The sequence below is a fragment of the Hermetia illucens genome, chromosome 3 (assembly GCF_905115235.1).
Source record: "Hermetia illucens chromosome 3, iHerIll2.2.curated.20191125, whole genome shotgun sequence".
Classification (NCBI taxonomy): domain Eukaryota; kingdom Metazoa; phylum Arthropoda; class Insecta; order Diptera; family Stratiomyidae; genus Hermetia; species Hermetia illucens.
The window spans coordinates 176,884,955-176,911,412 of NC_051851.1; the positions used below are offsets into that span (position 1 = coordinate 176,884,955).

Below are 26,458 nucleotides of genomic sequence, written 5' to 3' on the forward strand. Positions count from 1 at the left end.
TTCGAAACTACCTTGCTACGGCAGCGTCGTTCAGCGTCTCGGAAAAGAACTGAACTTACCTCTACCATCTTTGGCTACCAAAACGGATTATGATTGGTTTCTGAAATGTGCATTCAACCAGAATTCAACTGCCCGCAATCTAGCTTCTTCTTCTTATTTTTCGTCGCGTACCTTGGTGTTGCGTTGCTCGCTACATACTCTTAACGAAAACTTAACAAACGGTTCGTGCATGTGCTTAACGACAGATTCTCTCAAACAGTTCATAACGCAATCGAAAACTCAACGACTAATCCGAAGCACACCCCGGACCAGAAAGCTCCAAGTAGCTCGCTCCATCTCTCAACAATCATGCTGCCACCTTAAGGCAACATGTTGGCCTCGTGGCACTTTTCGCCAGCTACCGTGAAATGCTCAAACTCTGAAATATGACTTTTTACGTATATAAACAAATGCCGGACATCTGATTTTCCATTACCGAACGTCAAGTCGATAGCAAAGGAGTTGATTTGTTGCGAGTTAAACCGGGGAAAGTCTACCCTGTCCAAGTGAATCTTATATATCAGTGAAAAAGAAAATTTCGGTGCTACGAACTGTTAAGAGGGAAAAACTTAAATTTTTTGAATTTATAATTACACAATGAGTTCGATGATTGCAAATAAAGTGAAACCGCAATTTATTGCGAGAGTAGCAACCCAAAGTATGTTATCTTGGTGGATATAAAAGTATCTTTATTGTTAATTAAGATTTATAGTTTGTGTTGATATGATTTTGGAAAAATCGTTGAAAATGTATTGAGTCCCGTAAAGTAGAGTCAACTCATATTGAATAACTCTGGATAGCTTGTTTCTGAAGTTACTTATTAAGGCTCTTTTTCAACCACTCAGGTGCTGCTTGCTTCTCAACCACCCCGACCAGGAACGTCGAAGGCAAACCAATGTCACAGAGGATGGCTGAATTCCAGAAGAAGTTGCGTGCAAAGACCCCAATTGGCCGACTAGACCAAATTGGCGCCCATCCCTACCAGGAGAAGGAACCCCTCAAGCCATGGCCCAATGGTGTCAACCCATACACAGGCGAAATTGGAGGACCTAGCGGACCCGAGCCCACACGTTATGGCGATTGGGAGCGGAAGGGACGAGTGTCTGACTTCTAAGAACCAGTGATATTCGAATCTAGTCCTAGATAAACTTAGTTTTTTATTTTTCTACTAGACTGATAGTGACACAAACCTGTATATTTTCATACACTTAGTTGTAATTTATTTAATGAAAAAAAATCAAGGTACATGTATAAGGATATGAAAAAATTAATAGTGAATAATAATTCATACTTAAAGAACTCCTCAGTTGTTTACACTGCCTTGAACCCATTTGACCCACTGCTGGCGCACTACATCGCCTTCCTGTTCAGTCTCGATGCAATCATCTCTTCGCTGATCTTCCACAGACTCTCTGCCATGGCGTCGTTCTGTGCTAACTTGCTCGGCTCACAAAAGAAGCAATTATTGAAGTACAATCCAGTCAAGCCCTTCAGCTCGTCGGCCGTTGCGCAGTAGACGGTCGTGCTGGCCCCTTGTTGCTGTTTTCAGCCACGTGACCAGAATCAGATGCCCAAGAATAGGACAAACAAGCGCAGTAAATGTGCGTTCCAAATAAACAAGGAATAAATTAGAATAATTAGACTCGGCTCGCAGACCAATTAGATAAAATCATATTTCAGAATGGCAATTTGCATACCAGCGACTTGGTGAATGGTCGCACGACGGCGAACAAAAGTCGGTAAATCCAATAGTTGCGGCTCAAACTTGTTGATATCATGTTCCCGGGATGGAGGGCAAATACGGAGATACCACGCTGTTGCCAGTTCTGGAAAAATAACCAAAATGAATATCTTAATCCGCAAAAGTTGAGTATCTAGAAAGGAGAGAGAGGATGTCTCCCTTTTTGACTAAGAATCCACTTTCATCTACTATGGGAGCTAAGCATTTCAGAAAGGACTTATACCGAAGAAGGGAAAAACTGGTTCCCGAAGTTCATTACCTGCAAATTCAAATGCATCCGTTTACCCAAAAACGGAAATGACCTCAATTATCTTTAACTTTTGATATCAAACCTCCAAATTCAAGGTTGCATTCAAAGTCAGAGCTGCAAAAGTGCATCAGTAGCATCGCATCGATACAGACGCCCAGATAACCCGGTCCAAAGCCACCTGTTTGGGGCTCTTTGTTAAAACGTGATAATGAACATATCCAAAGATGTCGCAATATCAAACAACACCATCAGAAATATACCGACGATGAGTAAGCGTCGATCACACGCACAATTATTTCCCCATAAATATGAGCACGTGCACGAGTTCACGCATCGCCTGGGGTACAACGAACGTGCAGTGAAAAACGGGGGCGTCCATTTTCCCATGAAGAAAAGCACGTAGAACTTCAACCGCTAGACAATCTTTTATCGACACTAAACAAATTTTCATTGAAAAAGTAGATAAACACCAACCGGTGCAGATGTGACAACGAAGGTGACCTTCTATTATAAACGCATCATTGATGCCTTTCGCTATATTTATGACTTGCTGAGCCACAAAATGTTATTATCATTTACTCCTCCTGGATGAATTTGGAATTTATAAAAGATGGAAATTTAGAACTGATAATAATAAACACGAGGTGATCAGCCACTAGTAGACTGAGAACGGAAGGAACAGTAGATAAGTTCCGTCTAAGTTCATGAAGATCACCCTTGAGTCTCGTGCTGTGAGTAGGGAAAGTAGCTCCAATACCTCAAAGAAGTGTCGGACCCAATTTTGCTATTTCCCTGATAGTTTCCCAAAAACTTCTGAAATTTTTCCCATATATACCTAACTTAATCTTAAGGGAGCATAGAAAGAGAGGCATAAACAGTTAAGAAATAATAACAAGCGGTAACGATCAGGATAATCAACGTAGCGAAAGGGGAGCTAGAAAGATAGTCCATATTTCGAGGGAAGTATGTAGACGATGTATCTGCTATCTTCGAACTAACAAACAGATTTTTTTTCGATGAAGCCCAATAGGACTTTCCGATGGGTTCTCTTTTTTAATGTCGTCTCTTTACCATCCATACCTTTCTTATAAGGAAAGTAAGGCACACATACGAAAAGGACGAAACCGACTGCAGATACACACGTAGCGACGACACAGTTTGATGCTCTTCAATCTATCATATTTTTTTTTTGTTGAATCTGAAAATAAGATGATGCAACTTCGTTTCCTGCGATACAACGTCAGAGTATATGTAAATATTTATTTGACAGAAAAAGGATATACCGGGCATAATAGCTGTCTACGGTTGAGCTCAGACTAGTGGGAGGTCAAAAATTCCGAGTAGTGAACGATTTCTTAGTAAACTTTCTCTGCTAATAGATTTGCCGTGAGTATCGAATAAGCAACCCCTGATCAAGAGCGGCATTGGTAAAGAATTTGGCTTAAAACCAACCATTGGTGGGGAAAAGCATGTCAACTCCCTCGCTCGCGGTTGCTTGAAATGCGTTTCAACTCCCCACAGAACTTCTCAGGACGCCCGCACTCTTCCTCCACTGTTCTGCGCCAAGCGTTCTTAGGGCGACCCACTCGTCAGCCATCTTCGGACAGTGGCTTTCACTGCACGTAGCCAGCAATGCAATTGTCACCTTTTCTTAATATGTGACCTATTCACTGCCACTTCCGCCTTCTAATCATATTGCGTGCCAGGACTATGTGCGAACCCAGTTCTTTATTTGTAATAATATTGTTGTGGCACGACTAATTCTCGGAAATGTTCCCACGCACGCCAGCGAATAAACAAACCGGAGCTCAACATTGAGCCGTTACGAGCAAATGGCACTACGGTCACTAGTTTTCACCATATGTTCCAAACAACACTACCACAATCAAAGGAGCCATGTAAAGTTAGACGGAATAATATAAAAGCACGGGAGAAAATCAGACCGGCGCCAGTTCATAAATGTGATACTTCACGTCTCGCTATCGAAAGGTTCGGACATGTTTTTCGACAAGAAAGAGTTTAAAATCATCGTTAGGAGTTAAGAAACGCACCTCGGAAGTTCCTGCACCCCGCCAGCATCCACCCGTCCGGAATCTAACTGCGACAGCCGCACGAGCAACTCCACCACCAAGAGGATCTGCTTCCCGAACACAAGTAAGCAAAAACACACCCTTCCATCTAATAGACATCCCACACCTAACATCGCCAAACCCGAGAAGAAGTAAAAACTCCCTCCCTTAGTTGTGATGGAAAGCCCCGAATCATTCCGGGCAACAAAAAACAAAAGGACGGGAAACAACACCCACCATATTATCGTAACCTCCACGGAGGACTACAACAAAGCGTCTTGGTTGACAACACGTCTAAATTTCATAGCTTTACGTTGCCGAGCAACAGGGCCACTTCCCTCATATTTCGTGGCCTAGACAACACCTATTCAAAAATCAAAAATATTAAAGACATAAAGCCTTTCATCACAACCAGGACAGAAACTGAGAGTCGCCAAAGCAACCTGTGACTAATTACTTTCGACGCCTACCTACCTTTGACGAGAATCAACTCGTCAAAGTGAAAGCCGTCAACCCATACAATTGTTCGCTTCGAACAAATCAAGGCAAAGCGTTGGTCCTGGAACGCCCAATTGTCACCTCGGATATCGCTGTATTAAATGCGATAAAACTCACAGCCCAGCGGAGTGCAGCAAAACTCCCGAGGAAAAACCGTTCTGCGTTGACTGCGATAATCCCGACCATCCGGCCAATTACAGAAATTGTCCTGCCGTAACCAAACAAGCACCTCCAGCCCTCAGAAAAAACCTCAATCCTGGTTTCACCAGACCAGCAATCTCCTTCGCTGACGCAGTTCACACCAACACACAGCAAACAACTCAAAACTAAACAAGCTTCTCAGTCAACAAACAAGAATTTGTTGAAACCCACAACTATTCTTGAATATGTTCAATGCCATGATTGCTTCCTTTTTGAAGTTTTTTTGAATTGAACATCAATTCGGTTACAGGTCGTGTCCGTAGATACGAGTTCAACCTTTTCCAAAAAGCAGAAGCCCCCATAGTTCTCCTATGTGAGACCACGTTTCACTTCCGCTACAAACCATACTTCTCCGGGTTCAACTTTTTCAGAACCGACCGTCATAACCAAAACAATAACAACTTCGCTGGAGGTACTGCAATCCTCGCCTCCGACAAACTCGCCTCCACTCTTCTCAACTCACCAGCATTTCCTCCATCAACCTTCATTCGAAGCTACCTAGTAGCCTCACCTCCCTCCGGCAACGCCCCGAGCATCAAGTTCTTGAAGCCTAATCAAGTTGCAAAACTTATTAAGCTCTCCAAGAACGAAAAATCCACAAGTCTTGACAATATACCAAATATCGTCCTCAAAAAATGCTCCGCCTCTCTCAGTCCCTTCCTCTCCATAGCTTTCAACCACTGCATACTCAACGTGCACTTCTCCACAATCTGGAAGAATGCCAAAAAAGTCCCTATCCCGAAGAAAACTGAGAACCGATTGATACCAGATAGCTATAGACCTATCCCAATCTTATCGTTAACCGCCAAAATCTTCGAGCAAGCCAAGCCATGATTGACGAAGATTGCGAGGCCAACGACATCATCCCAAACTTCCAATTTGCAAACCGACGGCAACATTCAGTCAAGCACGCACTCTTCACAATCAAAACCGACCTGTTAAGTGGATTCAATCGCAAAATGCCAACCATCGACTGCCTTCTTGACCTGAAAAAAGCCTTTGACTCCGTTTGGCAACATGGACTCAATGGTGAACTCTTCTCCTCGGATACCAGCTTGTCGTAGTGGGGGAGCTTGTGATAGTTTACAACTACAGTAAGGGTGTCCAAAAACACATGGAGATGGAAACAAAGGATTGTAACCCTCCAGAAAGAGTTGGCTGCATTTGGGCGCAACATGACAATGCGTCGCTCGCCGAAACGCACAGCGAACAAAGCATCAAAAGCTGAAACACCCAACGATGGTGCGGGAACGGTAGCCTCAATTCCGGAAAGAGGCACAAACGAAACCGCCGAAAATAGGCAGATGGCTTTGGATATAAGCCCAGCGGAGTCAACTATCCTTGTGAAAGCCGAAGAGGAAAGACCTAGAGGGGGGGGGGGGGGGCGTCCTACAGAGAAACGTTAGCGAAGGCATGACAATCGGGCTGATGAAGCTGTAAAAACTCCTAGATCGCAAGAGAAGATGTGAGAAAAACTTCAGAGTGAGATCGTCGTAAGCGTCAAATGGATCGCAAATAATCCATTGCAGAGCGAACTGGGGGAAAGGGAAAAGAGGAAGATGCATCTGAAACAGACTTCGCTCAGGCCTCAAGAAAAAAAGGACAAGAGGAAACAACACGCCACGCCGTTAGAAAACCGTTTACCTAAAGTCAAGTTATGGTGGAGCGCCAAAGAAAATAGTGAAGAGACGAAGGAGGACTAAACCGCCAGCTGTGCTCATTATGCCGACGGAAGGCAGGACATTCGCAGAAGTCCGCAGCGAATTCCGCTAAAAGATCAAGCCAGGAGACAGTGAAGTAAAAGTGCCTTCGGAAAATGGAGGATGACAGAGTTGTCGTTGAAGTAGGTCGAAATGCAGCAAAGAAGGGTACGACTGGCAAGGAATATTATGGTTTACTGGGACTTAAGTGCTCTTTGGAAATCCAAGATCTTGACTATCTCACGGAAAAGACTAAAGCAGAAGAGGCTATCAAATTTGAATGCCCAGAGCTACCGAATACCCGGAGAGGTATCCCCTCTACGAATTCTCGAGGCCAAAGCCGTCACCGTTGTATGTTGCTGAGCTATTCCATTTCAACCATATGTTTTACACAAACGGAAGATTCTGAATCACAGAACAAGATGGCTTTCTAAGCAGCATTCATAAGTCATTGATGGAATCGCAGTTCCTTAATTGTATCACATACATAATAGCTTCCATGTGGATTAAAATTAGAGGTTTTATGTGCTGCGAGTCTCCGGGTTATGCGTAAATAGGGCCAAGCGGACCAGCAACAGTCAATTATCCAACACCATCGATATTTTGATTCTAACAGGGCTTCCCCGTGATTCAATATAAAATAAGGGATGGATCCTGCTTAAAATGTCATGCTCGTCGCGGAAGAAAATCGTCGATTATGCTAAGTTTCGTTATTAATGTTATAACTTCTCCATAATTCTCATTTCACCCAGCAAATTGAAGATTGCCAAAAAAAATGCAAGGCCATGTTCTCTTTTCACATTGTTCGACCTTCTGGGAATTCGGTCACGCTTGCCTCTGGACCTAATGCCGAAGACGTCATCGCTTCGTGTTGAGAGCATGCTATGCCATATATTCAGAGCGTGTTATAATTTTCCTAGCTACCTCTTATTCAACTTTGGACTACCCCCGTAGCGGTTTCAACAGCAGAATAAAACGCTGCAGACACTACCGGGTTTGTCAATTTTTTTTGGCTTGAATCACTTAGAAGAGATTATTTTCAAAGATATTTTACTACGTATTCGACCCCCGAAATGGGTTCTGAAATTGCCTATCATTTTCTAGCCAAATAACTCAAATAATTTCCTTATCAAGATCAGGAAAAAAAAGGTTAGAATAACATAAACAGTTTCTCGTTGGTCCACGTGACTTTTGGCAAAAATCACTGAGATCAAATGCCCCACATCAGTGAAGGGCAATTTCTTTATTAATAGACAGTTCATTAATTTCAGTGGCATAACAAAAGCGATAAGATAGTGTAGCAAACCACAAAAAGATCCATGGCTTAACCAGGCTCGTATTTTTTGCGTATTGGGCGTCTGGATGCCAGGTCACATTGAACTTTCATTTGTCCATTAAGAAAATCTGAAACGAGGTATGCTCAAGAGAGTATTCTCGAGAGGGAAATACCAAGGAAAACGTCACAGAGAAAAGAAAGGAAACATTATTAGGCCTAATCAGGGTCTTGATACTTGAGGAGGGTTTGTTGAATGAGCAAAGACCATGGAAGAAACAAGAGTAATGAAATATGACTTAAGGGTGTCTTGTCAGATGGAAGATTGGGGGGGGCCAGACGGATAGATATTTTTTTTAAATATTGAGAATTCTGAGTCAGCATATACTTCATGTCCGACTGGACCAATTAAAAAGCAACTTACCTAAATGTACAGACATTTACAGATAGACTTGAGTGCTTACCCCAAAGAGAGGGGTCTGTGGACCAAAAAAAGTCAAAGTTGCCCTCCACTTGGTCCGGCACGACAAATGAATTCGGACTTAATCCTTAACAAAAGAACTTGCCTCGGTCTAGCTTTGACCTGTACAAGGCGGTTTTCACTCTTGTTATAATTCATATTCATGTCGTGTTTTGGAATGTATAGGAAGGAGCAATTGACATCTAGGAATCACTTCGGTGACACTGTCCCCAGGGCAAAGGTGAGCTAGCGTCTGATGAATTGCTTCTACCCTGAACGAAACTGGAGGTCGTCTTAATTTTTTGAAGACAAATAGATTTTTAGCACGAACAATTCTTGAGAATGGAGAGATGTGTCACTTTGACGTCACCTCTGTAGGGCCTTCAAAACCTTGAAAGATTTCATGACAAATTTTAGATACATTCGTCATTCACCAAAAAATAACTAAAAAGACAATAATAGCAACCAAAGTTCAAGAAAATTTGCATTGGTAATAAAACTCGATTTGCGAACTTCTCATTCAAAATGAAAACAAACCAAACACGAGATTAATTCTCATCAATATTAAAACATTTCGCTATAAATAAAACAGTCTAAGATAATTTAATCAAAACTAGATTTGATAGACGCACACAAAAGTAAACATTGGGCCCAAGCCGGGCCAGCTTCAATTTCTAGGACATACAAATAACCGAAATTACAAAACGTGATATTGGTATACCTAGCAAGCCGGGCTTGGGCTGGTATTCCAGCGGACTCAAAGCGCACATGCTTCTTATTTGTGCTCAAGAGAATTTTTGTTTTGGGTACAAAGTACAATCTGCTTTGGACTTTGGACTGCTATCATTTATGAGGTTGCGATTGAGTTGCTTTCTATGGTGGAATGGTGCATGGTGTACGTTTTTCAAGAGTGAATGATATCAGATATTACTTTGGATGTTAGATTTGCAATGAAATCATCAGACCACAGTTATGAATTGAAAGTAACGTCTGCTTGAATTTTCAAGCTTTGGTGATTGAAAGAACGTTGAAAGACGAAAAAAAAATTTCAAAATAATTCAAATAAGATACAAGCAAATTCTCAGAACACTATTTACTCCAAACTAACAAAATAACAACTCAAGTCAGAAATGAAACTCCCGGTGAACCTGTTTGGTCACCCAGATGCATCTACACAACTCTGTCAATCAGTAAGTCAGTACATCTCCAATTTGAAGGTTTGTCGTCTCTACTTAACGCAAAGTTGTAGAGTACCCAAATACTCCTCCCGCTAGCGTCGCCAAAAGTCCTGGTGAATTCGACGGCGCCACTACCAGTGTTTGAGCCATTTTCCTGGAAGATCGCACTTTATTATCTGGTACCACAAGGACCTTTAATGTCTAGTACCACAAGCCACACCTTCCCAACATGCAGCCGACTGGAGGTAACGCGAATTCCTCATCCCGGTTATCCCTCCGTGTTTAGTTGCTCCAACCAAAGGGATTGCCTACCTAACATAAGATCAAGTGCTGTTTGGTTGACTTGACCGTGTCTCTGGAGGTGTACTGCGAAAACCGTACCTTACCCGATGCGAAGCAAGGTGATAAGCGCCTACTCCACTTTTCGGGCGATGATTGTGGAACTGCCAAAAATATATATCTCAGTGAAAAAGGGTCGAATGGTGAGTACGAGCCACAGTTTCCAACAAGCACTAGATTATCTAAATTAATTCAAGAGAGAAATTACTGCCCTCTGGGTTAGTACGCCCAATCAATTGGATATCCCGAAACAAGCACTCCAGTTGTCCAGTATGAAATTCTGTGTATTCAATGCAATAATGCATTGTTTTGCTCCTGAATACAGTGAACCATGTTCGCCACTTAATATTTAGAAGAGAGGTGTTCTGGTCCAATAGATAATGGTTTTCTCAGGATGATTGCGGGTGCCACAGAGCCAACTACAAAAAGCCTCGTCACATCACTCAGCGTGTGTCATTTTAATTAAGGGCGATATCAAAGATGCGAGGTCCATTCGAAACAGGAGCTAGTCAGAGGCTAGATCCAATTGTAAGCCAAGAATCACCAGAGATTGCTTGCGCAGGCCGCATTGCATGGAAGCCATCCCTTAGAGAACGGTAGGCAGCTGCCTATGACCAGGGTCTGAACGATCTCAGCAAATGATTGGTTATCACGATAACTGGATTACACCCAGATCTACCGAAACATTGTCCTAATTTTTCCAGATCCTGCCACTTTGAATTATAAAAATCGCAAGAGAGTGTGGAGCAAAGAGGCTGTATTTTGATTCCACGCAACTTTGCGTCGTCCAATTAATTTTCGCTAAACTTTGGAGCCTAAGCATTAAAACCAACTCGGAACTTCTGTTGTATAAAACGTACGGTAATAGTCAGAAGCTTCTTCTGGGAATAGGACGACGCACACACTGTTCCGGTGATCTGGGACTGGATACGAAGCGCTGTTCAAGGCTTTGAAATTGTGTTAAGGCCGTTTGCCAGAAAACTGTCTAATATGGACTCTCCGCTCGGAACGGAATCTACACAAGTTAATTAACATACCTAGCACATAACTGAGTCTCAGTGAAGATGGGAGCGCAATGATGATGAATGCAGCCCGGAATCCTCAGACTATGAATCCCTATCAAGTGAAGTGAAGGTCTGATGATAGCGGCATTCGATGCGCCCGTCTTAGACGACGCTTACAGAGACACAATGAAGGCAAGAAGTCGTCGCATTATTTGCAAGACCTGTGCAACCTCGCCGGACAAACAGTGCTGAAAACACTGTTCATGGAAGAGTTACCAGAAGACACGCATCCTGACTGTAGTGGATAAGGACGCGGATTTGATAGGTTGGCGGATATTTGTGAAATAGCCCGGGGGAGACGAAATTCAGGAACAACAGCAGCAACAGATGATTAATTAACTAACCCAAATGTGCCCAGGATGGCCTGCAAGGCCTGATATCCGAGAAAAACAGGACAGATACGCTAGATCTCAGTCGTGAAAACGCCTAAACGCGTATTCAGCGCTTCCGTGGAAAGACACCAATATTGGATTTAAAATTTAATGCAGCCAACGCGACTGTCATCAACACCTACAGTGCAGACCTCTAGTCCTCGACCTCGGTCAAAAGCGAAACAACCTAGGAGAGGAGTTTTTTAAATATTGGTTGGTCAATTTGCGCAACATCGACTAGTCGACAAGAAAATTACCCTCAGAATAAGAACTGTTGGAATCGCGAGGAGCAGATACCTCATTTCTTCCGTTGCTTTATCATGTGGAGCATGTGGAGATATCGGTCCCATCTGGGCAGGATATGGTGGTCGAAAATGGAATCGACCATTCGCGACCGCGTCTTTGGGACCGCAGCTGTTGTATTTTTGGGATATAAAATTGACGCGAAGCGGTTCAGACCCTTGCAAAACAAAGTAGCGGCGATATAAAATTTCAGAAAAACAACGAGAATTGGCCAACTTAGGAGATTCTCTAGCATTATAAATTTCTAAAGGCATGACCTGCCAAAGGCAACCTGCGTGAAAGTGCCGTTACATAGCTTTTTGATAAAGATGCTAGAACTGGAGCAGGCGTTTGAAGTGGCAAACGTCAATTGGCAGATTCAACAACGCTAAACCACCCGCGGTTGAATGCGAGGTTAGCGATAGACAGCGACGCCTCGGACACGCCGTGTTGGTGCAATTGGTCAACGCTGTATTCTCGCTGCACTCCCGGAGACGAAAATCTAATGGCGGATATTCCATCCACTACTACGCTTCAGGAGTTAGCGTTAGCCAGAGCCAGAGCTTCCGGAAGTGTAGCAAGCCAAGCAAATGGGCAATTGCTAACTGAAGGATGGAATTTTTGTCTACTGTGATACGCAGGACAATGTGTCACGGAGTCATGACTGATGCACCACCCTTCTGACGACGGTGCTCTCAGCGGAGAGGTGGCTACGTCCAAAGTCGATACCGCGAAAAAAATGTTGTATGGCGACCAGCTGAGGGCTTCTTCGCACGTGCTCCTTGGGGACGATCAAATGCAAAGACTGCTACACCCCCCCCCCCTCCAAGGACCATCTCCTCTAATCGCACGTCCTTTGGAACGAGTTTTCATGATAGACGTGTGTGGAAAAAGCATCAACGTTAATGAGGAGCGATTGAAACTCGCACAACTGGAAGCTTTGATCGGCGTGGAGGTCGAGTAGCCACCTAAAGTTCCACCGGCCCCCGGGAAAGGACGTACTCACCCGAAGGTAGAGAAAATAACTTGCGCCGCAAGCAAACCCGAGGATATGTGCCTCTGACCTAATCACTCAGACGAAAGTGGTGTGTAGATAAAACAGTATGAGCTTGGCGAATTGACCAAGACGCGACAGCACCATCAGTAAAACGTCTATTACCAATCACACAACGTATTAGCCGCCATTCTCGATCTAAATTTCGTGTATTAAGACCGAATTAATCTCAAACCCATGATCAGTCGCCACCTCTTCCGAGTAAATTTAGTGCAACCCAAATGAACCCCATCTGAATAAAGGGGGTCTTTCTGTGTAAAGCGGGTAATGAAGCGCGAATTTACCGTTTTTCTCTACATATTATAGAAGACGGAAAAAAACGCCAAGATTCATAAAAAAAAATTTAACAAGGCACCAAAAATTTACCTTTTAATGTTTTTTTAATAATCCTAGTTTGCGAACCTTAGTATAGTCGACACATTAAAATGCCGTTCATTTTTTTCTCTAAGATGAACAGAGTGTCCTCCATCGTGGCAGCCGAAAAATACCCGTTTTTGGAGATGGGTGTCTATGTTGCCCTGTACTTCAACAAGTCGGGAAACTGGAAGCTTGACACTTCAGATATAAAAGGTTTTGTGTTTCCCTTCGTGTGTAGTTAGTTAAAAATTCCATTGCCCTTCATTTTTTAGAAAGCGTTTTAAATAAATCATTTGATGGAAAGCACTGTATTGATAATAGTCAACCTCATACGCTTCACATTCGGAGTTTAATATTATTAGCAAATGTGGAGAACTTAACCTACAACAAATACAAAAGAGGGCTGGGGAGAATTCTGGAATGGAATTTTAATATTTCACTCAAATGTCAATTATTCTCGTTAATTACGACGTCAGCATCTTATTTGCATAGCCTTGCAAGCAGGAAATCCGCGCGAAATTGATAAATTTGAACTGGCATAGTTTTGACACGAATATCCGGATTTTTATGAAACTTGGTATGCATACACCTGTTTTTTTCGGATATTGGGGTTGGGTAGTTTCTGAAAATGAGTGTGTACATTTTGACTCCTTACTCCCGCACTTTACAATCCCCGTCAAAACTAATGTCAGTTTTGGAAAGTGAAAGTGAAGTAGTCGAGACCTTTCATTTGATACTTCCCCCCCCCCCCCCCCTCCCTCCGAAGACTATATCCGGTGAGAAAAATTGTTAAACCCCCCTTTGCATTTATGAGGACCCTTCCTTTAAACTCCACCTAAATTTATGTCACTCACTGTATGCGTGGAATTTCATAGTTCCAATCTGTCCACCCAATTTCCTTTGGATCGGTTTAGCCGTTTTGAAGAAAAGTGCGTGTGACAGACAGACAGATAGTGAATCAATTTTAGTAAGCTTTTTTCTACAAAAAACCTTCGGTGATATCGGCTTACGTATGCTTAGAAGATATTAATAAATACAAGTCGGAATACCGGAAGCTCGCGCTTCGGCTATAAAGGTTTTGTGTTCATCTTATGTAAGAGACGCACATTTTTCTGTCCGTATATAGCTACAAATCCAACATAATCCTTCATATTTTTCCAAACTACGAGACATACGTACATATTAGAGCCATAGATATCACGCTCACCCTAAACAAACAAACTGCCTATTACCTGCTGTACACATATATGCACGTATCTAAATTTATCGTACCCATATTTCCGATTTACGTCTTATATCTATCTGAATTAGGCACTACCCGCAAAGTTCATTAGCACGCATATATTATATACCTACATACACACATGTCTGGTAGACAAATAACTAAAAAACTAAAACAAAATAATTGTCTGGGACCCAATTCATAAGAATTCATTTCGTTGTGGTATTGACGAATTGATATGTGATGATGACGTCATGCGGGTTCTAGAGTGCACAAAATTCTCAAAAAATTGTAAAGTTTCACCCCCTATAACTTTGTTAATAATAGTTCCATTTTCTTCGAACTTGACCAAACTGTGCACTATATTCTTCGTTACACGCATGCCAAATTTTGTACTTCTAGGATGAACATAAGGGGGGTGCCGGGTAAATTTCTAAAATGTGGAAATATACTATTTTTAACTTTATTTGTACAGATATCGGAACCGGATATATTTTGAGGCCTAGATTTCATAGAGATGCATCACTGTGATTTTTTTCAGATTTTTCGGTTGGATAGGTTCTGAGAACGAGACCTGTTACACTTTTTGTGGGTCATATTTTCAACCATCACTCCCCTATGTTTCATCTAATATCAAATATTGAACCAGATTCGAAAAGTACTACTTGAGACCTTTTATTTGATACCCTACACGGCTACATTCTGTGAAAAAAAAATTTGCACCCTCCATTCACATGTACGGGGAGCCCCCCCTTAAACTTAACGCAAGATGGCTCCACTTACTGCATGTAAAGGGATCACCAGATTACATACTCTCACCAATTTTCGTGACAATCGGTCCAGCCGTTTCCGAATAAATCGGGTGTGACAGACAGACAGACAGACAGACAGACAGACAGACAGACAGACAGACAGACAGACGGACAGACGGACAGACAGACACCGTATCGATTCTAATAAGGTTTTGTTTCACACAAAACCTTAATATGGGGAAAACTCAGGCTTGTATCTTTTATTCAGTTTTTCACAAAAAAATCGTAAAAAAGGTTTTCATACGGGGTGACCCCCTTAATATCACACCTATCACGCCACGTTTACCTGATAAATACCGGAATTTGAATCCATAAGACCCAATCTACAAATGATTCTTAAATAAATATAGTGGAACAAATGTTATTCATAGACATACATGAATCAAGACTAACCCACCCAATTAAAAACAATGCCGGGTTTTGTATTTTTTGTAAACCATATCTGTACGAGTTGCGAACAAAAGATTGTAACGTCAATCAAATCTCGATTTCAAATAAATTAATATCAAATGTATTAGAACAAAGGTCAGCATTTTGCAAATCATCCAAAAACGAAGAGTGAAGCCCCGAGTTTGGAACGTTTAAAAGAAATTACAAAATAACTAGAAAAAAAATTGAATCTTCTCAGAAAACTGATGCACATCGGAAGCTATACGAGAAAAGTCACGTTTCTTATAAAACCGCTTCAGTTTGGAAACCCACTTTTACTATGACAAATCAACGCTAATTATGTATCATCTGAGAAGCCAACGACCATCACTGGAGACTAGATTGATGATTCAAGGACGAGAGACAATCTTTATACACCAACCGGTGAAGAGATGTTAGTCTGATTACGTATCAGATATTAGATCTTTGATTAGTTCTCGCGAGCAAACGAGATGCAATTGCATCGTTTGTGATGCAAGTTGCATTAACCTTATTGGAATGCAGGACCAGGACCTACCTCTCGGAAATATAACGTGGAACTAGCGGATACAAGTTCTCTCTTTTAAATGCAAAGTGGTTATAAAGTTTTTGTTTGATTATCTCCAGATTAGACCGCGGCTTTGCCAATAATCCCCGCCATATGTAATGACCTTGGATAGTTGCAAGGTCTACTGAAGATGCCCATGTTGCATACAGATAATGAGCATTACACGTAGCGTCTTAATGATTGACTTAGTGAGAACCATCCTCACATGATTTGGGTATGTTTAGAAGCTAGAGATCGAAAAAATCGTACTATCGTACACTTAGTATCTGCATTCCATACTGCAATCTAAAGATACACACAAATATATAAACATCGATTACCTTGGCCAACTGCCGTGCAAAAAGCACATTACATAGTTTTGCATTGTTGTAGGCCATCATACTCCAAAAGCTGCGAGCCGGCGGTGATAGTTTCGGCTCGGTCAAGTGGTCAACCGGAAGATTCGCGAATCTATAAAAAGAAAGAAAAAACGTAAGCTATTAGTCATAAATCTGCAAAAAAAAACGAACTCAGGCTGTCATTGAGAAGCGACTCCACAGTCCAAACAATCTTTTCCGCGTTCGTGAATTCTCTCAGCCCATCTGCTCGTGGTTTTCCTCGAATGGCAAAATTTCGGAGGAGACAGTGAGTGCTGTGCAACAGACCATGCAACCGTCTTTGGGGGAAGTCGAACATTAAAGGTTTGTGAGATAGTGCACGTACGCAACAGATATCAATCCCTGCGTATGCAATGTAAATTCTTGGCCATGGTCTTGGACTTTATTGGGAAAGGTTTAGATACGAGTACGCGCAGCCATATAAGACATGTGAATGTGATACAATTGTTGCTGGTTGTTCTGCCTACGGCGCTGCGGTCACGTTTTTCACTCGCTGCCTGCGTGATCCGGTGCAGCATCAGCTTGTACCATTGCATATCTTTACCATGTTGAGCGGTGCATGTATGATGGATATGGAGGTTGCATCAAGAGTGATGAAGTGAAAACCACATTGTTATGAGAGGTATGAGTGCATAATGCTCTCGCGCCGTTGCAACATGCAAGCATCACAATCGAGGCAGAAATTGGAGCCCCTCCTCGAATGGTCAGAGCGTTGTATCTTAATAGAAAATTTGAACTGCACTTACGCGAAGTAACAGTGATTTTCATCAATGGGTAATAGTAGATAGCGCGGATCAAAAGATTATATTTAACCGTGTTCAGGTTTTCGTTCAATACGCGAAAGTAATTACAGCACTTTGGAGAAAACGTGACTAGGCGTGGCTATTTTCCATAAAATTATCCGCTGGGGTCAATAATCGAGGAATTATGTCAAAGACATTGAACAAATTAAACAAAATTTAATATCAGCAAACCGCAAGGAAATGCTACTCATATCCTACGAGGCGATACTAGAATACATCGTGTTCTTTGGGGGCTAAATAAACAGAAACAGGCCCTTGATTACAGGTATGAAGGGTTTTGTGGACTTCATTGAAAATTAAAGCTTTCCCAGACAACAACGATGAAATCGAAAGGGCATTTTTCGAATGCAAGCATTGAGGTATAAAAATTCAATGAAGATATGCCAATTTTTCATGTTTTATTTCCCATTTTTTAAGGTTTTGTGTGATTCCTTATTAAAATCGATACAACGTCTTTCTGCCTGTCTATCACACCCGATTTATTCGGAAAGGCTGAACCAATTATCACAAAGTATGGTGAGAAAATGTGGTCTATGAATTCCTTTATATATAGGACGTGGCGCCCTTTTTTGGTGTGTCTGAGGGGGTGATGCCAAAAGGGGGTGTAACATTTTTTTTTCATGGGGAATCAAATAAAAGGGCTGGATCAATACTATTCGAAACTAATCTTATTTCTGATATTGGGTGAAACATAGAGGAGTGAGAACTCAAAATTTGTGTCCTGAAAAGTCAAGTAGGTCGCGATCTCAGAACCATTCCAGCCGAAAAATTCGGAAAAATTCACAATGGTGCATCTATACGAAATCCACACCTCAAACACATCCCATTCCAATATCAGCTCAAAAAAAAGTTAATAATAGCATAAAACTGAATTTTTGACGACTGATCCCCATGAAACAGTCACAATCATTGTCAACGGCAGTGATCTGCCCGGACTGAGCGATTTAAATATCACGGGTCAAAGCTATCAGCCAATGGAGAACTGCGTTATGAAATTGCTTCACGCATTAACGCAACCTGGATGAAGTGGTTTTCCACAAATGAACCTGAATAATCAGATTAAAAAATTCACTGACCCACAGTGTAGAGTCCTAGCTCTTCGCTTTCCAGAGCTCACATACGATATCGTAAGGTCCTATTGCTTTCCCCGATTTCATTCGTTTTGTTGCCTCCTCTACTTCAATTGTGCTGGCAGTTAAGCCCATGGTGTTTAACGTAGGTACCTGTCGTGGAGATTTAATCCTACGGTCCTCTTCAGACACCGATTGATTTTGAGACCACAATCAGAGCCCCGCTGAGACAAGCAACAACGGTATCAGTCTATATCAAGTGCATGGCTTAGCATTCATACTGGTGGATGCAAGAATTACCTAAATCTCTACCGAACTATGAAGTACGGCACCCGTGTTGATACGCAACACCACGTCGAGGCCCGAAGGTCTCTTCTCGCTTGAGCACAACCACAACCACCATTAAACTCCCACTAGGGGGGCCAACCGCAAATAGCCGAGCTGTACTCACATACAACGGCAGTTCACCCGAAGTATGAGAGTCCAGGGGCTTTCCCGGTTCCCATGGTACCAGTATACCCCTGGTATGGTTTCGTGACCAATTTGCCACTTCAGATGAATCCCCGTGCAAACTCGGGTCTGATCGCCCTAATAAGGCGCATCACGGCCGGCAAACTAAAGTGAGTACAGCGTCTCCCGGTGCCACCACTATCGAGGTTCTCCTCGACCACTTGGTTTTGGTTTGGCCGATAGGGTTGCCGCCTCATCTTCCTCGCCGCCACCTCTGAGCACCAATTGCGCTGACAGGTGGAACTACTCCAAATGTCGGCAATGATTGTGGAAGTGGAGGATGAACAAATTCTTCAGTTGAAATCTGCTCACAATATTCTCGCCATCTATCCGTCGAGGCTCCACGGTCGATAAGCAAAATACAGTTCTAGTCATTGACGCAAGAGAAGTGTTCGATATCCGGTGTGCGTTCGTTTCGGCTTTTGGAAAATCGATACAGATCTCTCTCGCCATCCCAAGTGTCCAGTTTATCGCAAAGATTTTTGTAATAGACCTCTCGGGTAGCAGCGATGGCTTTCTTGGTTAAGAAACTTGTGGTAGAGGCGTTTCTTTTCACAGATCTTCATTTGAACATCGTCATTCCAAAGCCAAGTGTCTCGATTGGTGTACCGCTTCCCTGGCTTGGTAACCCCGAGGGTTGCAGAGGCCGCTTTTTGGTTCAATTTGGTTCCACGATTTTTCCAGATTCGTAATTGTTGATAATCGCGTGAGTGAGATAATTTCTTCTCAGCAGCCAACATTTAACACGCGGCGGGCAAGTGCGCTTCTCGCGCTGTTTTATCGGTGGCTTGATTCGCAAGACGGCAATCAACGGCCGATGTTGAGGTGAGATGGTCTCATAGGGAATGACTTTGCAATCAGGGACGGAGGTAAAATGTCGGCGTCTTATGAAAATATAATCAATTTGCACTTTGCTATTCCCACTATAAAATGTGGAAAGATGAGACAGTCCTTTGATGAACCATGTATTCATAAGTGCAAGATCGTGAGTGCCTGCAAAATCGATTATTAGCTCCCCACCCTCATTGCACGCTCAAAACCAGTTTCCTCCACATTGCAGGTCTTTGCAACGAGAAGTTGCCAAAAGGCATCTTTTTCGGCATTCGGACGACCTATTTGTGGTGCATACGTGGTGAAGAAATGAATAGTGCGATCACCTCATATAAAGGTAAGATTCATCAGCCGCTTAACAAATCATTCGACTACTTTAATGATATCACGAAAACCCTCTGAGATGGCAATACCAATACCGTATTGAGTGTGTGGGCTATCAAAATAAAGAAGTTTATAGCCATTTTTACCGCGTTCGCTTTCTAAGTCGCAGCTTTTGGTACCAATCCATCGGGTTTCTTGCAGAGCGCAAATAGGCGCTCTTGCGAGGTCCTCGGTCTTTCTAGTTCGGGTGCCAACATTTAGCGAGCAGACACATATTTCCTTTGCTCGGACTAACTTACGTCCTGGCGCTGTCCATGCCTCAAAAACCCTTGCCCATTTCTCGACAGGATCGGGGCGCGTCCTGCATTTTTCCGAGACTTGTTCCTCGATCTGATGATGTTGTTTCTAACGATATTGGATGCATTTTCTTGGTGAGCCTGTCACCAAGGGAGATCAGGTAGGATAGTGAAATAATTCCAACTATACTTTATTTAGCTCTTTCCTTGATATCAGCATTTCATTTTTATTTTACTGAGGATCGTACAAAGTACGTTGTCTCAAACCCTCCTCTTTTAAATGAGCTTGGGGCCAGCATGTTATGTTAATGGTTGGCATCTTGCGGTAATGACGACGAAGATGTTGCGTTGGAGTAGTGACGTGACACGTTTTGATCAGATCCAAAGTGAGGATATCCGCGATCGATATGGGGTTGTACTGATCGTGGAAAAACTGCGAGAGAGGCGTCTGCGGTGGTTCGGTCACGTAATTCGCGCTAACGCTGCCAAGATTGGTCCGAACATCGAAGTCGATGGTAAACGACCAAAAGGCCAGCCGAAACAATGGGAGCTTGATACGCTGGATCGGGATTTAAAAGCCTCCTGATTGCATCCAGATCACTAGGAACAAGATGGAGGAAGGGGTGGTAATGGGGACTACTGTTAGTTCAAGGGATGGGGCAGTTGTGGCTGAGATGAAGATTCGCTGAACGTCGAGGGGATTTGCTACCAATATGGCCGTGCCCCCGCCTTGGCGGTCAACATGGTCAGAGCGAAAGGCGGTATGTGTGTGTGTGTGGAAAGCTTATATTTTGGGTTTAGTTTGGATTCGGTGAGAAGGAGTAAGTTTGGTTTGGCCAGTTCGTGTCGTTTTTGTCGATTGACAACTAAATTTACGTTTAGTAACACCACTTTAGTGAACGTTACTGGGGGACCCTTGGCAGAGGAAGGAGAGGAGCGCGGGTATCTTCTTCATTGGTGAAGCAAGGGAATTAGAGGTGGGAAGAAAGATGGTGCGTTGAGAGGCTAATCGGGCGGTGGAGGTGTTGAAAAGTGCGAGGATCTCGAAGTCGAAGTCGAAAGTAGGCTGCGGGCGGGTGACGTTTCTAGCCATTGTTGCGTATTAGAATATTTGAAATTGAATGGCATGAGAAGCCGAGAGGGTTTTGGTTGGGGACCAGGTTTGATGGCAAGGATTGGGTCGAGCTTTGTGGAGAAGAACGGTTGTGTCTGGCGGGCACGAGCCTGCACAAAGATCGGGCAGTTGCGATAACTCGCCGGATGTGTTTTGGTTACACAGTTGATGCAGGATGGATTTTCCTTCTGTTTTTTTCGGACATTGGTGCGGACCATGGGGGAGGTTACGGTAAAGTTACGGTAAAGTAACTTGCAGGGTGATGCAGCGTGTCCCATGCGTGAACGGTTCCGGCCCTCCTCAATTTCATCAAGTTGGACTGCCTCAAATTTTATGTTGCAATAGAATATCGCTCTGGCTTTCGTGATGGAAGATTGTTGAAATTTGGGACTAAACGTAACGAAGAATAGGTGGAGGTATTTAGAGTTCCGACGCGACGAGCTTGTTTCGTATTGACGGACACTGGTGGCGCCGGAAATGCCGAGGCGATGTAGCTCGTTGAGTATTTCCTCAGGGGAATACGTAAAGTCTAATCCACGCAGGACTAGATTAACGAGTTTGAGGTGGGATGGGGTGTAAGTGAAGACGGGATGATTACTTTCTTTGAGAATGGTTTTGGTGGATTCATACTCCACCTGGGATATGGCGAGGACGTGGGTGGAATGGATGGAGGTTTTCTCAAGAGCGATGTTGTTGGGGATTGAGGAAAGGATTTTGTTTGTAATAGATTTCGTGGGGTCTGCCCGAACAATTAAGGGAGGACATTTTTCCTGGCTAACCTGTATTTGGTTTCTTGCGGATGATTAGGCGGCTTCGGCATTATTGGCGGCGGTTATTTTCGAAGTATGGATGGCAAGCTGTTGGGGCTGCGGAGCAGAATTGTAGCTGACTTTCGCCGTAGTTATAGTTGGTGGGATTGGAGCCGTAGAAGCTGCGCTTCCTATGAGTTGGTGAATTCCAGGTTTGGATGTTTACATGAGCTGGCGAAGCCGTTCTTCTCAGCTCTCATGATGAGATGCCTCGAGCACGTTGTACCGTTTAACCGAAATTATTGGGGGCGATGGTTGGGGGCATGTTAGTTGCGTCGAGAAAAGCGTCATGTTTTTCAGGGCCACTGTGAACTCATGTACGTCTTCAGAGGTTTCGCGACCCATGTTAAAAAATGTTTTTTTTTAAATATTTTAAGGGATAAAAAAAAATTAGAGTAATGTATCCCCTTGAAAAGCCATACATATTTCTACTATTTCGCTTTAATTCAAGGTCGCTAGTTGAGTCGCCCCAAAATCATTTTACCAGACATGTTGGTCTCAGTTAGATAGCTAGACTAAAAAGCGCGCAAGTAACAGACTTTGGAGAAGAACCCCCTCATTAGACTCTGATCCAATAATAGACATAGCGTTCTAGCAATTAAATCCATAGACTAATTGATAAGCAAAAACTTGCTATGAGCTAGTTCGACTGGGTTTTTGCATTTTCAAACCAAATTAACATACATCATTCATTAGCTTACCCAAGCCACTTGCAGCAGATCCAGTAAAAACATTAAAAATTCTTTATGTAAGTCTTCAATGGATATTGCGCTATTGCGAGTCGATTTCTGTCTCCACCCACTAGACATGTGCATCTCACAGCCAACTATGCATATTCAAATATGGACTACCATGTGTCCACGCGCACAAAACGTGAACTCATGAATGCGCAATCAGCCTATTAATATTCTCACCACTTTTTACTACAAGAATATCAGTCTCCGGTCCCCTGGTCTTAACTGCCCACACTCAACTTACGATGGGGTCTTTGTTTACATTCCAGCCTTAGCACCCTAGCGAAATGTTGTTGCATCCAACACGTTTCTTCAAAAGAAGGTTGATAAATGATGTGGTTCAGATATGATATTGGTTCCTACAACAGAATGCAACGACCGTTGAATTACTATATTATCACGTCATATTTTCCACAGTGGGCCCTGATACCACTCATATCACGCAAAAAAACAATAACAGTCCCAGTATCTGTATCTGCGAATATTACTCTCGAGGCCAGAGTCCAAAGAACCATTTTTTCCGTTCGATTGATGTCAGAGTTTAGCCGATATTCCTTCTTCAAGGCTATAGAGCTCCAGTTTGGACGGGACTCAGAATGCGCAAAGGGGGTTTAATTAACGCAATAGATTATTTTTGAGCCCACTAGGGTGGTTGTACATAGTGCGATAGCAATCAGTACGCGCAATTTATTAATAGAAAATGCGTACAACTGGTCCAGTTGATAAGCATTAATCTCGCATCTGGTTTTTATGGCCTTTTCACTTTAGTGACTTCGAGCATATCAACTGCATTTCGCAACTTTGTTGAGTCAACGCTTTTGAAGATCAAGCAAAAGATTCGATGAACCGGTCAGCATTCTTATGTAAACAAAAACAATTGAGTGTACGGTGATATGGTAATCAATTATTGATAAGAATGAACTTCCTGATCAAAGCCAAGCAGGGTAAAAACGGCTACGATAAAGTAGTTACTAGGTTTTTCTAGATTTCCTTTTTAAGGAAAACTGATTACAATGTAATTTTTTTAACATGACTATCTTACTGGCTATTGTTTATTCCATTTAAAGTAAACAATTAATTAATTTTAAAGCCCAAGTACGTATCTTTCTATGACCAAACCCAAAATGGGAAGCCTACGTTATCGACGAGAATCGATAATGCGGTTCTCTGTCGCCGTGGATTGGTTGTCATAGATACGGCGTCGTTTAGTTTTTCACGTGTTCTTCTACAACGTAGCATTGTTTTTCTTCTCCATTGCAGTGCGTTTAATCAATGCAAATATTTGTCAAGCAAAAATTTTCGGTGAACACGAATATTTTGCTAAATCTTTGAGGAAAATATCCACGCCAACAGAAAGCATGTTGTAAAAAACTTGATGGAAAATAGGATGATCAAACGACCATCCTCAGTGGCCGAAGACGACTTAGAGGGAAGAGCTATCCCAAAAAACTAAAAATTTGGCGAAATTGACCGTGAAGGTCCGTCCGCAAATACTGAAGCTCCATCAAAGTGTTCGGTTGACACGTTCTTCCACGCCTCTGTGCTAGCCAGGCTCAAAAATGTGGGGGGTCCTTCGAACGCTTTGATTCCTCACATTTCCAAATTATTTACATCTCGAAAAATACAAAAAAAAAAACGAAAATATATAAATGCGAGGCCCATAGGGGAACATGCCGCTAGGCTCGGCTTACCCTACAACTCAACTCGCATTGCCGAAGCTGCGGAGAAGGAAGGGAAACCCTCATGCACTTTCTCTGCGATTGCCCAGCTCTGGCTCGAGTCAGGCTGCGGACACTGGGTAAAACATTCTTTGGGGACCTCAGCGAGATTTTTAGCTGCAGCTCTCAAGATCCGAGCCGGCTGGACTCTGCTTCCCTGTTTCCATAACAACAGTCAGGGTCTTAGAAGTTTGTGGCATCAAAACGGCGCACCATAGCGCTAATTGGGATCCTCGGAGCGGCCACTGATACCTACCTACCTAGCCCATATAAATGCGATATTCTCTGTATGCCCTCGCAGCTCCACGAAACTAAAATTTCACCACAAATCACTACAAGGTTTTTTCCAGCGAGAAACTGAGTAAATTCACGACATCAGTGGCAGCAAAGCAAGCTCCTCTTTGACAAACGTTTTGTCGTTCGTTAATCACGTCCTCCTGGCAGACTTTGTTTTCTTTCGCCTTTCTTCCTGACGCCACCGATGACTCATAAAACAAATTCCCCGACTTTCCGACTACGCCTCCATGACAGCCACCGCCTCGCTTGCCAACCTCCTTTCCACTCCTGTTCTTTTTCGCCCTTTATAGCCGGGAAGGATTATTCTTTATCCTCGAAGGCGTACCGCGGACCATATAAAAAGAGCTTTTATCACCTAACGACTCCTTCTCCAATAAAATCGAAAAACTCCGCACCAAGCAGGCTTATTCCTCCTCTTACAGCAATCAAATCCAAAAACTTCCTCCCGAATCAGAAAGTCTCCCAACTGTCCTCCCACGAACCGGTCTCAATGCCCGCTACGCTCGCCTTGAACCCCGATTGAACTCGAAGAGTTCATGTTGCAGCAAGATACGCATGCGCCTACGGATATGGCAAATCATTCCCCTCTGTCAAAATAAATTGCATTCAATAATGTGCAATCTGCGGCGGAAGTTAAGGTAATTGCACATTATAGAATGCATTATTTGAGCAAATTAATTCAGAAAAAGGCGAATGAAATTCCGCTCCTGTCACGAAGCCGTGACCACTAAAATGTCCTTGGGGACACAATAGGTTAGCCGCCTGGGGACACTATAGGCCACTACTTTGAATGGAATAAAACAAATTTGAATAATTTTTACAGGAAAATGGTGCGTTATGCGGCGAAAAACGCCAAAACGAAATGAAGAGGACATGAAGAACGCAATCGCTGCTGTTCGATATGGCGCCAGTGTACGATCTGTCTCTAAACAATTCAAGATTCCGTTCGAACGTTAACGTTAACGAGAATTCACTTGCCAAGATTGGTCTGAACACCAAAGTCGATGATAAACGAACAAAAGGCGGGCCAAAACAACACTGGGTTGATGCGCTGGATGGAGATTTAAAAGCCTCAAGCTTGTATCCAGATCAGGCATTTGATAGAGTCTAATGGCGAAACCGATCACGACGAGCCGACCCCCCGTGTGAACGGGACAAAGGCTGAAAAAAAAGAAGACTGTGAATGCAGGAGGAGTAGCAAACGGGTCGGAATGACAGACTAACGACACTTTCTTCGAAAGGCTGCATTACTTCAAATATCACACGATTCGATCAAGCATTGAAAAAACTTTGCTCATCATGGATAATCACGAATCTCATATGACAATTGTTGAATTAAACTTTTGTAAGAAGAATAATATTGACACCAGCCATCGCATGCAGGCTCTCGATAGACAAGTATTTGGGCCTCTCAAAACCTATTTTGACCATAGCTGAACTGGTCGCTGAGTCGTTGTTTAAAGGTGCTTCCAGCATGAATATCGTCGGTACATTCAGATCAAGTGGCATTTAGCCATTTAATCGTGACATTTTTTTGGAAGATGATTTAATACCGGCATTTGATCGACCGTACGAGGACAAAGCTGATCAAGAGGGTGGTCCATCGCATACCCAAGAAGAGGCTGCTCCATCAAATGCCCACCAAGAGGCTGGCCCATCGAATGCCCACCAAGAACCTGGTCCTTGAAC

At 42.9% G+C, this 26,458-nt stretch overlaps 2 protein-coding genes across 2 annotated transcripts in view; one reads left to right on the forward strand and one right to left on the reverse strand.

Moving 5' to 3' along the window:
* The first annotated feature begins 460 nt into the window (after positions 1-460).
* On the forward strand, positions 461-1,338 carry LOC119651288 (succinate dehydrogenase assembly factor 4, mitochondrial-like). Its single transcript, XM_038054803.1, has 2 exons — positions 461-697; positions 885-1,338. Exons 1-2 carry the CDS (start codon positions 637-639, stop codon positions 1,151-1,153), a joined length of 330 nt encoding a protein of 109 aa, XP_037910731.1. The 5' UTR covers positions 461-636; the 3' UTR covers positions 1,154-1,338.
* The window catches only part of LOC119651287 (WW domain-containing oxidoreductase), a 41,516-nt gene continuing 16,292 nt past the window's right edge, over positions 1,235-26,458 (reverse strand). Inside the window, exons 5-7 of the mRNA XM_038054802.1 lie at positions 16,207-16,336; positions 1,737-1,865; positions 1,235-1,578 (exon numbers count right to left, since the gene is read on the reverse strand). Of these exons, the coding sequence (XP_037910730.1) occupies positions 1,390-1,578; positions 1,737-1,865; positions 16,207-16,336 (448 nt within the window). The 3' untranslated portion in view covers positions 1,235-1,389. The remainder of the gene's footprint in view (positions 1,579-1,736; positions 1,866-16,206; positions 16,337-26,458) is intronic.